This window comes from Gamsiella multidivaricata (genome assembly GCF_025024155.1).
Source record: "Gamsiella multidivaricata strain RSA 2152 chromosome Unknown BC939scaffold_177, whole genome shotgun sequence".
Lineage (NCBI taxonomy): Eukaryota > Fungi > Mortierellomycota > Mortierellomycetes > Mortierellales > Mortierellaceae > Gamsiella > Gamsiella multidivaricata.
In genome coordinates, this window is record NW_026251885.1 from 1 (window position 1) to 15661 (window position 15661).

Here is a 15661-nt window from a genome sequence, read left to right on the forward strand (position 1 = left end):
GGTGAATGCAGATGAAGGAGAAAGCGTCCAGTCTGAAGAAGTTAGTCATGACGGATACTCAAGCTCACCGATCGCAGACGAAGAATGGGACATAGCCGCTCGAACGCTGGAAGATCTGGCCGGAGACCTTGTAAGCATCGAAGGCCTCAAGCAAATGAGACAGAGAGCGAAGCAGAGGTCTAAGAATACAGTGGATATTCGACGGACAGTGAAGCAACTGGTACGTGCTTTGAGATGGATGAGAATAAAAAAGGATTCTGCATCAACAGCAGAGCATGTGACCGGATATGTGACTGTATTTTTCGGCTTTAGAATAGCTCGTTCAGAGAGGTTCAATTCAATCCCCAGTTAAGGTTTTATTGCAGGTTTGCGCGCGGAAAATGCGATAAAAACGAGTTTCGACTGTTATTTCATCTATCCTTTTTGATCTCTTTACGCCGTACATTCTACTGTGCTTCATTCCACCTCAACGCCAGCACTCAACACGGCGGCGGACTACGTCCCTGGCCTCAGAGACCCCCAGATGCATCACTCCAATCTCCTCCAGCCTGTCTTTCACCACCTCCTTCTCCAAGTCCTCATCAAATAGGACCGCCATAATCTGCGCCAGCGTCCTCGTCGCATACCCCGTTTCCTCCTTCCTACCGCGGCTATCCTGATTAAATGACCCCATGGGCGGAGAGTTCGCCTTTGTGCTCTGCAGCGATAACAGAATCACTGCATCTCGCAGCTTTCGATGGTAATTCTCGGGCCTCTTAATCCACCTTCGGCCTGCACCCAAGAGTCCGATCCGGAAATCGCGCGCTAATTGCTGTCCTCCCATCTCCGAGAACGAGTTCTTCATAATGATCTTTTGCCAAAAAAAATTCTGCATTTCCAGCGACGTCTGCTTGTACAACATTATAAAATGCTTCGTCGGCAAGACTGCTGCCAGGAACTCAAAAGAGTGCGTGAGGATCGTCAGAGGCTGATAGAGCTCTGGAGAGACGTCGTCATTATCGTGAGGGGAAGAGAGAAGATCCGGAACAGTCAATACGGGAGATTGAGATTGGAGCCCATCACTCTCCGGAGACAAAAACTCGATCTGTGGCCATGAGCGCCTATAAGCATCGAGGGTTTTTGAAATATGGTGAGTCGACAGTAAGTACTACATGGTGACTGGGATAAAAACGCAAGCAAATATATGGGAAAATGTTCCAAAAAGGCTTACAGGGAAACAAATGGCTTCATACTGGAAAACACCTCCTTAGTAATGTTCCTGATAATGAGGTCTTGAATCCGCTTCGAGAGCTGGTCAAACGCCTTGACAGTGTCGTCAAAGATGGTGCCATTTTTATCCAGTAATTTCTGCGGCGCCACTTCCTCGTCCGAATCGTCGTTCTCGGAATGCAAGGGGTTGGAGACCTTTTGAGTCCTCTCCGAAATTTCCTTGTAGAGCTCCAAAAAGAACTAGACATTCCAACAGCAGGATCGATTGAGTATCAAGGCTGTGGACAATTGAACGTATTGACGTTTTTCTAGGGAACAATTGACCTACCACATCCTCGCCCCAATCCTTCAATGTCAAGCTGATGTATTCCGAACTCGACAGCCATTGGCACAAGTTCCTTAAGCCATCAATACCCATCGTATTAAGTTCTTCTGTAGATGCAGTACCTGGCATCACTCGCACAAACGAATATGTCAGCGATTCGTACTGATCCACAAGTCCCCGAATATGTCGGTGGTAAGCACTCAAAAGATCCAGCTGGATATCGAACAAGAAGGTTTTGTGTTCTAGCACAGGCAACGGTCTGTAGCGGTCTAAGTCATATGAAGGCAAGCAAGAATGATGATTAGAAACTGTCATATAGAGCCCAGCGTAGTTTGCATGATAGTCAACATCGTTTTTACCTGTGACGATCTCAAGAAGGTCCGAGAGCTTCTCTGCGGATTTTGACGGTATTATGTACTCCTTATCTCCGATGTCTTCATACGCAGGCTGCCATGCATCTGGATCCTCTATGATTTGTGTATATCTTGCGACAGCAACTATTTGTGGAAGAAAATAAACTGAGTCTTAGAGCAGGCTTCCCATAGCACGGATATATCCATAACCGCCTCCGTGTCCCCCCCCCCAAGACAGTTTACATTCTTTCTCGACTCTGAGCCAGGTTTTAAGCCATTCTCGGTTGCCAAGATACACCTGAACGGTCCCTTGCCACTCTGTTGTCTGTCCCGGGGGCGTATAAAACTCGTTGTCACGAAGGGTTTTGTCAAAGCGTAGCGTCTCATGTATGGCATGGGATAGCATCTCCGGGCTAGCCAGCATTGCGGGAACTGAAAGGCGGATCTTCCTCTCAACAGCAGCAAGAAGTAAGCGGATGAAATCATTCTATATTCCATGTTAATATATATTAGTCCAGAGTCTTGAAAAGACTGATCGTTTAGCAACGGCTTATATTTGATGAACGAGCAATACCTTGATGTCATACTCCCTGTACTGTGTTTCCTGCACGATTCCTTGGACGTAACCCTGAAGGAATGGGGTGTGCTCCTTGATGAGCTCCAAGATGTGGGTCAAATACCACTCGGGCTAATGAATATGAACAATAAAAGTGTCAGGTCATTAGAAGTGGCCATAACGTTCCAAGAACCAATAACTCTCTGCAAACCGTACCTTATCCAGTCTATTGGTCGGGCGCTTTCCCTCGAAATGATATCTGAACCTTACGATCAACGGTGCCACCATAATTTCAGTTACTAGCAATGGTGGGTATGGCTTTTCGCCCGACCGATCCAGCGCCCCATATGCCCTATTTAAACAAACCAGAATCGTGTCAGAAAAAGATTTCGAGGCCGATATCCTTGAGAGAAACATCTAAATGCGCAAGGCCTTACGACTCCTGAAGAAGTAGCATCTCCTTGAAGGAATGTTCAAAGCCGTCCTGAAGATTATCAGGAATCTTTGACAGATCTGTAATAGGTGTGGGCCATCCAAATGCGTCCAATGATGCCTGATACTTCCTATAAACAAAGTTAAAATACACGGCAGCACCGAGTAAGTACCATGATCATTCACAGATTCTGCATTCTGACACGATCGTATGGACATCGGCTTACTTCGAGAGATTGGTTTTAAAGTTTTGCAAAAGCTCGCTGACGCTCGATTTCAAAAAGTCCTCCAGTTTGGTATTGCATCCTCCAAGCGTTCCTTTTGCGTTGGTGACTAATTGGACAAGCGATCTGTATGGAACTAGGGCTTTTTCTGTTGATATTTGAAGAAGATACTTGGACTCTGATCTAATGCGATATATAACGAGGATTGTCAGTCTCTAAACGCACTTCAGACAGGTCCTGTTCCTCCACTTTGCCATAAACAGCACTTACATCAGATTTTGAGTGCGGGATACGATAAAGATATATCTCTTTGCTTCCTCCAATGCCTGGACCCTGCTCTGGAGATCGCTCAGCTCCTCGACCAGAGATCGCTGGTCTCGCTTGTTCTTCCCTGCTGCAAATGCCTCTGAGTTCTCGATCTGCTCCTCTAGATTCAGGGCCGAGGATTCCAGGTTCTGGAGGTCATTGAGTGCCAATTTTGAGGATGTTTGTGCTTGCCCGAGCACCTGTGCCGTCCTTGTCTTGCTTTCCTCGAGCTATCAAAGTACGTCGCCGAAAACAAGAGGCCAATAAATTCCATGTTCTTGTATATATATACCGAGGATGATGTTATCTGCGTGGTCGATGCCCTGCTCTTAGTGTGTACCTTTTGAGACAGATGGTTCTCAGTATGAGTTTGTTCCAGCAGAGCAGGCTTGACCTTTGCGAGGTCATCCCTGGAGGTGAAGTGCGCGTCAAAATAGTCTGTAATGTCTTCATCTACATCTATGGTCTGCTCAAAAACAACGACGTTGCTGCTACGAGAGGGCGGTGCAGCATGAGAGTGTAATCTTGACCCTGATGATGCCGTTGATAGTGGTGGTTCAACTAAGTTCATGATCCTCCTGTCCTGACTGTGAAATGATTCGCGGAGAGTAGCTGCACCATGGGCGCGTTGCATGCAGAAATGCCTGGCATAAAACCTTAGGGGCATAATACGTCATTTTCGACGGTTCTACTTGCAATAAACCGACATTCGCGTCCCTTGCATCCTCCTTTTGCACCCCTCCTTCTCATTACCACCCCGCCAACCCCACCATCCTCTTTTCGCCACTCTTAGCACGAGCAACCACTCATTTCCGCCCATCCACATCGCCCTCATGCCATGGAATCTACCATGGAGTCCCCAATTTCTGATCAACCCGCTGCGAACGATCCTCTGTCCGTTCACGACCAGCCCACATGCGATCTGATAGAGCGGCTGGTAGTCGATGGTTTGCAGCAGTTGGCTTGCGACATCTTTCCGATCAGCCACACAATATGCTCAAACATCTCCTTCACCTGATCCTTCCATAGGCCGCCCTGGTAATCCACTAGTGTTGGAAGCTCTGTCTTCCATACGAATGTTGACTCATTAACTATACTGTGGGTACCCATTGATTCAATCTGGCCATGGATAAACAGCTACTTTGTCGAATCAGACACGATCCCATAAGACACCAAAGGCGCTGAATTGACTTTGTCCCGAGATTCCGGTATATCACGGCTCCTCAAGGCCGCATCCAGCTGGATCACATTCTGCGGGAAACCGTCAACAAACGCTTTTGCTTGCTTGACCTCCGTAATACCCAGCATACATGATTTGGAATCATTCTGTCACTCGATCATATATCGACTGGCCCGTTATCCCATCTTCCTGAGATCTACCTTTCCCGGTGTTAGCAGAAAGTCGGGGATTTCAAAATGAGCGCTTTGCTAAGGTAGATATTTTATTCACTCTATATAGCGATGAGTACTGCACCGAAGTTGAAATGCCTGTTGCAAATAAAGCGGCCCCCATCACGGAGTTCTGAATCCGAGCAAATCATTTTGCACCGCCTTCTTTCTTTTCCTTTTTCTCTTTTGACGAATGCATGGCACTGTTTGTGGCGTTTCTGTGGGTCGTGCTGATGACAATAGTATTCGACGCCTGCTACACCAAACATCTCATTGATGCCATCTCTTTTACACAGCTCATTCGAAGCGACGAGTCCTTGGCAGAGCGGAAGTCCGTTATGATTGTAGCGCTCTTCGGCCTCTGCTGGGATGCCCGCAAACAGCCAGGTATCAGGAACATACAGCGGTCTGCCCTGGGTATCACTTTGCCTACTGTTACCAGGTCGATTGTTGTCGGAGATTGTAATCTTGTCGAAGTCACCCGTCAATTGGATTAAATCGTCTCCTTTGGGTACTGGCTCGGGTGAAGGAGTGCGAGGGGTCTTGCCTGCGTCTCTTGTATTCTTCGTCTGGGAGAACATTGGTCCATAACCATCGCTGACTTGTTTAGGATTCTGACGGTTGCTCATCTCGGAAATGTGTGCATGGCATAGATGGTAAAAGTCTGGGGAGTTTCAATTTATGTTGGATTATTCTGAGTCTCGCTTGTTCTTGTGACGGGCTAAGGGTACTGAAAATCTCGAGGTGCGCATAGCTCTTAAACGTCCACTCAACAGGAAAGTGTTTTTTGCTCTGAGCGCCAACCATTAGAAGCGATGTTTGTTGTCATTGAGGACGCGAATAAAAGTGTATGTCCTTGTCCTGTACCCAATGGGCAATCTCCCCATGGTCTTGGTTTTTCGATAGGAGGGTATATGACTAGGCAATCCGTAGATTCATTCGCTCCATCTGTGCTGCTTACCTCGTTCACTGTCCTGCGATAAGCCGGTAGCCATGAATCCAGTCAGTAAGTAAAAAAAAAAAAAAAAAAAAAAAGAGTCGAGTGCCACTTTGGAAGCAGCAATGTCTGCCCTTGAGCTTTAATACTATTTTCTCTTGTGCCGCTTGGTCTTGCTTGCTTTTGATCCCTTTTCCTGCAGTGAGTTTCAGATCGTCTGCAAATAGACCCACTGCTTGAACAAGGAAAGACTCCTTTGACGCTGTCAAGAATCGAACATTTCTTGCGCGCTTGAAGTTCGCCGTACAGCCGCTCAAGAGCCTCGCCCTGCCGGTCCGTGAACTCGGAAATATTGGCGAAAGGTTCAAATGGCGCGATGTCAGACAGAGTGAGATCTGAGTACTTGAAAAATCCAAACCGTTTGTTGATGTTGATGAGCGTGCACGTTGAGAATGGCTTGCTGAGGGTCTCAACAACGACAACGTTTTCAAATCCAGAAGCATGAATTCATTTCAATATATCCCTGAGAAATTTGTCAGTCGGATTGGCAACAAGGGCAGGTTGGCCACCGTCGTTCCTATATCGAACCGCAATCGTCCCTGTTCCGTCAAGTTCAGGGTATAAATGCTTGATACCGTCTTGCAGTTCCGACATAGTTATCGTCTCCATGTTGATGGCCCAATAGAATTTCCTGCGGTTGAATGTTTCAAGCACTGCCGTGAATGTCACACAACATAATACCAATGGTGCTAAAAAAACAGGGGAAAAAAGACTGAGTAAAAGGAGTACATCCTAGAAGATCCATCATTGATTCTTACCTTTCACTGGGGGCACTGAACGCTGCGCAAGGATCTGCACAGTCTCTTCAGCCGGCTCCTCTGCAAATACCTTGGAAAGGTGAGTTGCAGGGCCAAGTCCCTCCTCGCTTTGTGCATCAGGCAAGATGGGGGATCCCTGTTTGTCATTGGCGATCGGGAGCGAGATCTTCTAGAGGGTAAGCTCATCGGCAGCGATATCATCAAATCTAGGAACCTTCTCCGCCTGATGAGTTTTTTAAGGTGGTCGACGGTACGCGTGGTCTCTCCATCAACGAGACGGAAGAGTGTCGAACTGAGGGCGACATGCTTGAATGCGGTATGAAACAGTGAATTTTGTGACTTGTTGAGGACATTCGGACACTCTAGGGGTACCATGACCGGCTTCAATTAAGAGCTTCACTTTTTCTCCACAAACCTTTTTCGCACTTCCTCGCCATCAACCGCCTGCTGAACAGCTCCATCATTCATCTACCAACTTGCTCTCGCTACAAACTAACCTGCCTCAGTATCTTTTTCAAACCAATAAAGTGTGCACTCCGTCTGTTTACTCATAACGTAAGGCTGCTTCACGGACGTTTGTAACACTTGCTTAAAAACGATAAACTATAAGTAACACAAAGCCTGGCCCCCTCCTATAACCATTGAACAGCAGTAGCCATGTCGACGGCAGCGGGCTCACTGGCTCAGGATATGCTGGTCGCCTTCCGTGACCAGCAATTGTCCGATATCACCGTCGTGGCCTTTGGACAGACCTTCCATCTCCATCGTCTCATTCTCCTCCGCTCTGGCTACTTTCGCTCTCTGGTCCTCGGCCAAGGAGACTGGATTGAAAAGTCCCGCCAGTCCATCACGATCCAGTTCGACGATCCCTACGTAACCTTGCAGTCTTTCCAGAGGATTATCCATTGGCTCTATGGAATTGATTTTCATTACACTGAGGGATCCGCTCCCCTTCCTTTCAAAACAAACAACGCGGGTGGTGGTCGAGCCATGGGATTGGGCGGTAAAGCCTCGAATCTATCGAACCAATCGCAATGGCCTTTATCAAGCTCGGCTCCAATTGAAGGCGGCAGGCATGGCTTGGGGCTACATCATGGGAGTGGGAGTGCTGTGAATCTTGCGGCCAACTCTGAAAAATCGAGCGTCAGTGGAATGGGTACCGCTTCTTCTCTCCGGTACGATAACATTATGACGGATCCCTCAGATAAGGTTGACGAACTCTTGATCTCTATGTACGCTGCTGCGTCTTATCTCAACATCTCGGCCCTGACTGAGGAAATCTGCAGCGATATCGCGCGTCGGATCCGGGACAGCCGCGGCCTCATCCATTACATGGGATACGCCTGGAAACTTAACAATGGCCGAGCATGGGACATCATTCTCGCCCACTGCTTTTATCAGTTCTTCTGGTACACCTACAAGTCGACGGTCTTGCAGGATATGCTGATATCGCCCGACATGCCCATAGCGGGGCTGGTTAAGACCCTTGTGGCAGAATCGCTCTGGGTCCCGAACGAATATGAGCGCTACCAACTGGTCAAAGGGATCATGCTCCGGCGACTGAATCTTGATACGGACAAGCTGATGGACTGGGTGCACGATTATCATGACCAGGACTGGTTCATGGTTTTAAAGGATCTCGATGACAACGGCACATGGTCGGACGAACTGACCTCGGACACATTTTTGGCCAATCTGCAGGACTGGGAACCATCTTCGACTGCCGAGTATGAGGACGCAGTGGACTCGGATCATGAGTGGATCACGACCTCCAAGGAGCTACGCCGGAGAAGCTCTCAGGTAAGCACGGCCAAAGTGATTGTGGGCGATGATGGGACTGCGACGCCAACAATCGAGCTGGCGACCTTGGCACTTACCTCGGACCGGACACCAAAGGCTATTGACTCAAAGGACGATGGTGAACAAACAACAGCGGATCAACCAGCAACGTCTGGAAGCAGAACCGCGCCTCAATCACCGATACTTGGGACATCTCTCTCCTCGCCTGCGCTGTCTGCAATGTCGATCACGTCCGACACATTTCCTCGACACCAGGTCCGCGACCTGCTGGTACTCATGTACCTACTTCACCACAGCATCCATTACACGCACATGTCGTTCGATCAGCTCAACCAGGTCCTAAGCGACGGATTGGTTCTACCATCACGGATCAAGGATGCCTTTTGGAGACAACATCTCTTGCGGCGAATCGCCGTGAGTACATCCCCGACGCCGCCATACATCAATACGCCCCATCAAGGACGGCACCATGGAGCAGATCAGACCCATCGCGAGCGACATGCACCATCAGTGGCGGGATTCCAGAAGAAAAAAATGCCTGGTTTGTCACCGGCTTCACCGGCTCCTGTGTCCTTGCCAAGCAATTCGCACGGATTGCTACCCATGCGATTCAGCACATCTCTTTATATCAGTCGCCGGGATCTCATGACAGACGGAAAGCACTTCACGACCTCGACATTTTATGGAGGCAGCTGGTGGAGCATTCAGGTAGGAAACAACCTAAACTCGGACGGACAGGTCGGGATCTTCTTGAGCTCCGCGCCTATGCCACGTGTGGTGCCCAGTATAGGAGGAGGACGGACCATGGGAGGGTCAAGGTCGACTCGGCCGAGTGCAACAGGCATTCTTGCTGCGCTGCGAGGCGATCAGCATACGACATCGGCCGCAGCAACAGGACAGCCCACCCGTCGAACACCGGTGATTCCGAACCAACAGAGCGCAGAGAATATTTGTGCCAATGCCGACTGTTCAAGCGTTTACAGCCGCCAGCGGGAGTTGACATGCAACTACCGGATCTACATGACCACCAACGTGGTTGAGCCGCCACAGTACTTTGCAGCATCCGCGCAGGGGCGTCTGGAGGAGATCCGGGGGAGTGAGTATAACACACATCGTTTCGATAACAGCAACACCAGCGATGCATTCCGCCCTCGATTCGGATTAGGAAACATCGAAGCAGGGGCCTCTTCTGCGCCGTCGACCCCAGAAATGCCATCCTCCAGTTTCCAATCACGTTCTTCCCAGAAGATCGCATCCGAGGACGACATGAGCGGGGAGGATACGTTTAAGCTGAACGAGGGCTGGGGATACAGGTATCGGAGCTACCTTACCCGGGTGGCAAGACAGGTTCGCGATCATCCTCCAAAGACGGCTCAGAACCAGCCAGGCCTTTATCCGCAGGAGGCCTTCCATAGTTCGATGTCGCCCCTCATTAACCCCGCACAAGGTCACGCACAGCAACCGCAGCAACCGCAGCAACAACAGCAACAACAGCAGAATCAACAGCAGCAGCAGCAACAGCAACAGCAGCACGGCCAGCACGGCAACAATGGACAGAACCCGGCAGCCCAAGGCCTCGGAGGCGGACAGTTCCCGAACATCGGTCCTCCATTCCCGTTAGCTCCCCAACATCAGCAAGCAGCTCAGGGATACCACAATAATGAGCAGCATGCCAATCTGAACGCGAATGTGAACATCAACGCAGGACCCCATCCAGCTGGCGGCCAACAGCAAGGATCCGTGTCGAATCTGAACTCTCAGTACAGCGCCGGAAGCGAGGACGCGGAGGATGATGGTCTTTGGGTCCACTTTGTGGTGAAAATGGGATGGTCTGACCGCAAGCGCGCGGACGAGAAGGCCGCGAATTAAACCGATCTTCTTGTGATACTTATGGATACTCTTTTGTTCTTTGTACGCGTTTTTACGCGTCCACGCGTCTACTGAAGGACGGCTCCTTGTGCGCTCTGGAATAAAGTTCGAAATTGGGACTGTGATGCCACACTGAGCACATGGCCCGTGTGCTACTGAACCCTTTTTTATTTATTTTTTGCATTATCTTAAAAGGAGCCCTCAAACTCTTTTTTTCTTTTCCTTTTCTCCCCACCTTTTTCTCTTTCTCTTTTCCCCCTACTCACACACAATGAATACCTCACACAGCAACAAGTCTCCCTCTCAGCAGCAGCAGCAGCAGCAGCAGGGGAGCCAACCCACCACTGTCCATTCGACGCACTCGTCCCTCGAGACCTTTGACCAGGCCACACGAGAACAGCAGGCGAGCCAACAGAGTACCGACGATCTGAACCTGGACGACAAGACCCTATCGTCCAAGGATGCGAAGCAAGGGATCGACTTGGAGCAGGCCAATTCAGCCGTGCAGCTCGATCGGGATATGCAGCAGAGTCGTCGCATGTCTGATGCGGACCGACAGAAGGTAAGAGGGCGGGCGGTGGAAGAGGGATTGATTACCTTTTGAATTTTTGAACGTTGCGCACATCTCATGGCATGATAGAAGACCGTCTGCGCATCCAACATTTATTCCGTATAACCAACCGGCTCTTTGTCTCAAAATGAAATAACACTTAGGCTTCAGGAAACGCTCGTAGCGGGTCGTGGTCTGGCAACCAAAGCGAATTGCCCTACATCGAGTGAGCAATATCAGTAGTAGCCGCTCCTTTCCAGCTCAACTGGCGATTTCCTGCCCCCCGCCCTACACCACTCGAGCGATGGGATGATACACACACACACACACACACACACACAGCAGGCGCGATGACTCCGGACACATCCAGAGCAACCTGTATATATGTACATCATACAGTAAAAAAAAAAAGAATAAAGAAGGCTACTAAAGAGTCGAAAGATTTCTTTTATCAGACTTTCAGTTTAGCATCGTTTGTAGATCATGATGACATCTTGGGAGGGGCTAGTGACGGCACTACTGGAGATCGTCTTTCAAGCTAGTGCGAGGTGAGGGGGGTCCCTCTAAGTACAAAAATGCCCGGGTCAGTCCCTTCCTTTTGCTGCTTTATGAATCAAGCAGTCATCGAGGCAAAGAGAGAGAGGGGAAGAAAAAAAACCAGGGTTTATCTAAAAAAAAAAATGCTAGAAAAGAATCAGTCCGCAGAATGCTCGCGTTACACAAAGTAAATGAGAATGATCGAAAGACACAAAAAGAGTTCACACAGCTTCGACGCGTTTGTAACCCAGCATCCATCTTTCTGTCTTACCTCTTTGTTCTATGTCGTCGCGCCTTTCAGATCCCAGAGTAACAACGTCCCTGGGACGCTCTCTTGCGTTCGGGGTTTCCCCCCAATGACTATGCAGCAGCAATCCAACAGGCTCTTTGTTATCTACTAGACCGACTCTCTCTCTCTTTCTCTCTTGGCAACAAAGCACGTCTGCTCAGCTTTTTTTTTCTCTGTCTTGGCAGTTCTTCTTGCATATGGTAAGAGGAGGGGTCATGCTTCCTGGCCCCTCTTCTCTGGCGCTCTATCCCATGCGAAAGCATTCCATGAAAGAAAACAATTGAAGATTTACTGGACATAGACTTGAGAGATGTTACAGAAACTAAAATACGATGAAAATAAAACAACAGATAATAATACTAACCAGTATGGCATGACAAGGAATCGGACACGCACTGGACACACTGGACTGGGTATATGAAACGAGCGGGAGAGAGAGAAAAAAAAGAAAAAGAAAAAAAGGAAGCACCGCACTGCACTGATGAAGGATTCATTCTCAATGATGACGAAAATCAGCTATCTTAGTGGTAGTGGCGCTCCTCCGATGTTCTCGGAACCTCCCGCTCCAGAGTCATTTCCCGCCTTCTCTTGCCGTCGACGATGGACGAAACCTGGCGATGAATGCCCTCCTCTGCCTGTGCATCCGGTACTTCTCTCTCCAGTGTCATTTGCCGTTTCCGCTTCTCTCCGATACTAGGGGACCTGGGTACGGTGAGTGGCCGACTTGATTTGTGGATGTCGATACGAGGATAGTCGCGGATCGGCGTTGGGTGTGGAACCAGTCGTAGGCGCAGCTCTCTCAGCTCCTGTTGCTCGCGCAGCTATACAGTACATCAAACAAAACATGGATAGAGATCAGAAGACGATTTTATGTGAGAAGCGCCATTTCATCAGACGCTATTTTTTTTTTTATCGTCCAAGACTCGACGGGGCACTTCCTGGGGAGGGTCTTTACCTCATCCTCGCGCGCCTTCTCGGCCCTCATCTCCTGCATGATCTTTCCCTTGCGCTGTTTCTCCTGCTCCAAGACCTCCCGTACATGCGCCCTGTCATCCGTCCGGAGGCGAGGAGGTTCTGTATGCGTCAGGGGTTTTGTTGACCTCGCTGGCACAAACTTTTCTGGATAAACAGGCAACGGGAGAGCCTTGAATTGGTGGTCCTTCTCAATTTGCTTCCACTTGTCGAGTTTAAACCGGAACTGTTCCTGATATCGCTCGCCCCTCGCATCCGTTTCGAGTTTGAAGGGCTTGGGGATTGTGAGCTCAGGCTTCGCGCCACGTGAGCGCGAAGGGTCTGGTTGAGGAACGGTCGTAGCAGCCGGTTTGATCGAACGCTTCAGCTTCTCCTGACTAAGTCTCCTTGCGGATTCTGCGGATGAAACCAACCCCTGCTGGGCAATGACTGGGCGGAACTTCCTATAGTGCTGGTGTTGCGGCAATGCATGGCGTGGAGGGGATTTGAAAGTCGTGGCAGTTGAGGTTGGACGAGCAGGGTGGGTGCGCTTGGTGAAGGAGGGTGATTTGGGAACTGTCAGTGCCGGCTTTGTAATTTTGGGCACACCCAAGTCGCCGGAGCTCTCGAAAATCTAGTGAAAGAGATATGGCCCGTGTGTTAGTGTTGGGTTTCTGGTGCGGGCGTCAATGGTGTGGGTGCGAACGAAGTGTTGAACATACCCTCCTGTCGATTTTGTTTGCCTTGTATCCGCCTCTGTGGGAGATATCCTGCAAAACGCGGTCTTCCTTTAGTGGAGGACTATACAGATGAAATGGGCGTCTGGTCAGTTTCATTTCGAATGATAGCTTGCGACCCGCTCTGCTCGCTTAAGCATATGGCACAGCATTGGGTACGCCTTACGCTGGCTTTGCTCTTGTGCGTGTGAGGAGCACTGGGGATCTAGGCTCTGTTAGCTGCCGTTTCGCAGGCTAGTTCCGGGGAGAAGAAAAGTGTGAATGTGCTGAACTGTGCATTCAAATGAATGGGGTGGGTGATGCCATGCTTAGCCACGTACCTCAGGACGAACTGTGGAGGAATTCTCCTCGAGTCGTCGTTTCCGCTGTGCCAGGGGGATGAAAGCCGAGGCTGACAAGTCTCTGTGCTCGTTACTGGTCCGAGGCTGGGGTTCTGCTGGTGGAGGAGAGGGAAGCCTGAACTCTGAGGAGATTCTGTCCCGCAGCTGCTGTGCGTGAACACTGGGCGAGTCCAGGAGGTTTCTTTGGATGGATGGCGAGTCCATGGGGAGGGCTTCGGCGGCTGGTGCGAGGATGGGAGGGGTTGGGTGCTTAGAAGGTTGGGTCCGCACAGTGATGACGACGAGGTGAGAGGATGCTGCGGTGTAGGTGGTTTGCTTGGACGCGTTTCTTTTGTTGACAGTTTATTTCCCCCTTCTCGAGTATCTTAAGTCACGTGCACACCACCAGCCTTGTTTGTGCACAGAGGAAAGAGTGTCTCAACCGCAAAGGCAGACTGTGGGGGAGAGGGAAAGAGAAGGAGGTGCTGTTGAGATGGGCGGAACGGGTAAACGAGCGCGTTTGCTTTGGTCGATATGGCGCAGGGCGAGGCCTGCAGATGGGGATATAGCCGAGAACAAGAGGATCGTGCCCCACTTACGCACGTCGTCAGGAGAGGAGAGACCACTTCGGCAGTAGTTTATCCTAAGCTTGACCACCTTGAGTGAAATAAGGTTGTAGTTTGATCCGAGCTCAAAGAAGAGTAAGAAGGGTCTACACGGAGTCTATTCGATGGAGGCAGGCGGGCACCATGCACCTGTACTTGTACATCCCCATGGGGGAAAGGACGCGCAGTGTGGGGGAGATGGCTGACGAGGCACCCGACAGCCTATGCTCTCCTACACCCAGTCTGTGGCATGCACAGGAGCATCGACAGAGACACTGGCGACTCGGCTCGGCGGACCCATGGGTGCTTCCCTTGAGATGGGGTGAGTCTTTATAAGCGATTTGCATCCCCGCCTGCGCCGTCCCTTTTAAACTCGCCTGTAGTCTATCTTGGAAAATCCTCTGCAGTTTACCCTTCTTCCGTCCGTTCTATTCCTCCCCCGTATTTAAACCGCCCCACCGTTCACTTTAGCACCGCTCCATCCCACTCCCCAGTCTCCTCATCCCCCTCATTCCCCATCCACACCCTCCTCCTCATTCCTCCTCTCTCTCAAAGTGCGGTCCCTACTCCCCAGTCCATACCCTAGCACGCCAGCCCAAACATGCCCATCCCCTCGTACTTCAGGGACCTGGTGCTCCCCGCCCCACGCACTGACGACCCAAAGAACTGGCCGAGATCCAAAAAGAACGTCGTCGTCTTCATCATCGCCTACTGTGCCTTTGTCGGCCCCCTGGCCTCCAGTATCTACATGCCTGCGGTCCTTCAGGTCAAGCAGGACCTCAACACCACGTCCTCCCTCGTCTCTGCCACCCGTATGTTGTTCTCTCTCTGATCCGCCCCATCATCACATTAGTATTCATCTCGGCAAAACCCTTTCCGCTCGGTCATACCTTCATCATCATCATCATCGCTGCTGTTGCTACCAATTGCATTGCGTGCGTCGATCTTCTTTCCTTTCTTGTCCCTCCCCTCCCCCCCTGACTCCCCTGAAGAGAATGTCTCTGTCACAGACACCCCCAGATCGAACTGTGCCTTTGTTTCTCACCCTCTTTTAATCGATCGCATTCTATTCATTGTAGTGTCCATCTATGTCCTGTTCATGGGGATCATGCCCGTCTTCTGGGCATCGCTCTGCGAATACTATGGTCGACGACCCATCTACCTCTCCTCCATGCTGATCTTCATCCTCGGCTCGCTCTGCGCTGCCCTCTCAAAGAACATCTGGGTCTTCTTTGTCATGCGTGCCATCCAGGCTTTCGGCTCCAGCTCTGTCTTGTCCGTTGGGGGCGGATCCCTGAGCGACGTCTTTCATAGCGGCGAACGTGGATCTGCCTTTGGCCTGTTTTATCTCGGACCATTGGTCGCTCCCATGATCGGTCCCATCATTGGAGGCGTCCTCGCCGACAAAGCCGGGTGGAGGTAAGCAAACGAGCCAAAAAAAAAAAAAAAAAAAA

At 50.3% G+C, this 15661-nt stretch overlaps 6 protein-coding genes across 6 annotated transcripts; 3 read left to right on the forward strand and 3 right to left on the reverse strand.

The window, feature by feature from the left end:
- Window positions 1-330: 330 nt before the first annotated feature.
- On the reverse strand, window positions 331-4014 carry BC939DRAFT_471725 (TIP-1 family-domain-containing protein). Its single transcript, XM_051558235.1, has 11 exons — window positions 3746-4014; window positions 3370-3635; window positions 3103-3282; window positions 2881-3006; window positions 2660-2795; window positions 2462-2575; window positions 2131-2374; window positions 1894-2031; window positions 1538-1803; window positions 1211-1449; window positions 331-1100 (listed from the first exon to the last, which is right to left on the reverse strand). Exons 1-11 carry the CDS (start codon window positions 3974-3976, stop codon window positions 467-469), a joined length of 2574 nt encoding a protein of 857 aa, XP_051405842.1. The 5' UTR covers window positions 3977-4014; the 3' UTR covers window positions 331-466.
- A 580-nt stretch (window positions 4015-4594) lies between these two features.
- Window positions 4595-5576, reverse strand: BC939DRAFT_88672 (uncharacterized protein). Its single transcript, XM_051561976.1, has one exon. The coding sequence runs from the start codon at window positions 5421-5423 to the stop codon at window positions 4857-4859; it is 567 nt and encodes a 188-aa protein (XP_051405843.1). The 5' UTR covers window positions 5424-5576; the 3' UTR covers window positions 4595-4856.
- Window positions 5577-7206: 1630 nt separating this feature from the next.
- On the forward strand, window positions 7207-10218 carry BC939DRAFT_482599 (uncharacterized protein; the record flags this gene model as incomplete). Its single annotated transcript, XM_051559134.1, has 3 exons — window positions 7207-8349; window positions 8511-9057; window positions 9191-10218. 3 exons carry the CDS (start codon window positions 7207-7209, stop codon window positions 10216-10218), a joined length of 2718 nt encoding a protein of 905 aa, XP_051405844.1.
- Window positions 10219-11446: 1228 nt separating this feature from the next.
- On the forward strand, window positions 11447-11842 carry BC939DRAFT_88667 (uncharacterized protein). Its single transcript, XM_051561975.1, has one exon. It carries the CDS (start codon window positions 11497-11499, stop codon window positions 11704-11706), a length of 210 nt encoding a protein of 69 aa, XP_051405845.1. The 5' UTR covers window positions 11447-11496; the 3' UTR covers window positions 11707-11842.
- A 273-nt stretch (window positions 11843-12115) lies between these two features.
- BC939DRAFT_508964 (uncharacterized protein) lies at window positions 12116-13827 on the reverse strand (the record flags this gene model as incomplete). Its single annotated transcript, XM_051561067.1, has 5 exons — window positions 12116-12415; window positions 12550-13179; window positions 13268-13346; window positions 13449-13516; window positions 13603-13827. 5 exons carry the CDS (start codon window positions 13825-13827, stop codon window positions 12116-12118), a joined length of 1302 nt encoding a protein of 433 aa, XP_051405846.1.
- A 981-nt stretch (window positions 13828-14808) lies between these two features.
- Window positions 14809-15630, forward strand: BC939DRAFT_508965 (major facilitator superfamily domain-containing protein; the record flags this gene model as incomplete). Its single annotated transcript, XM_051561068.1, has 2 exons — window positions 14809-15019; window positions 15287-15630. The coding sequence occupies 2 exons, from the start codon at window positions 14809-14811 to the stop codon at window positions 15628-15630; spliced, it is 555 nt and encodes a 184-aa protein (XP_051405847.1).
- Between the last annotated feature and the right edge of the window lie 31 nt (window positions 15631-15661).

Excerpts from the sequence above, each read along its gene's own strand:
- BC939DRAFT_88667 (XM_051561975.1), top strand. The coding sequence starts at position 11,497 with ATGAGAATGATCGAAAGACACAAAAAGAGTTCACACAGCTTCGACGCG.
- BC939DRAFT_471725 (XM_051558235.1), bottom strand. The coding sequence starts at position 3,976 with ATGAACTTAGTTGAACCACCACTATCAACGGCATCATCAGGGTCAAGA. Across the intron at positions 2,796-2,880 it reads ATGCTACTTCTTCAGGAGTC|GGCATATGGGGCGCTGGATC; the intron begins GTAAGGCCTTGC and ends TTGTTTAAATAG. Across the intron at positions 1,101-1,210 it reads ATGAAGCCATTTGTTTCCCT|GCGCTCATGGCCACAGATCG; the intron begins GTAAGCCTTTTT and ends CGATGCTTATAG.
- BC939DRAFT_88672 (XM_051561976.1), bottom strand. The coding sequence starts at position 5,423 with ATGAGCAACCGTCAGAATCCTAAACAAGTCAGCGATGGTTATGGACCA.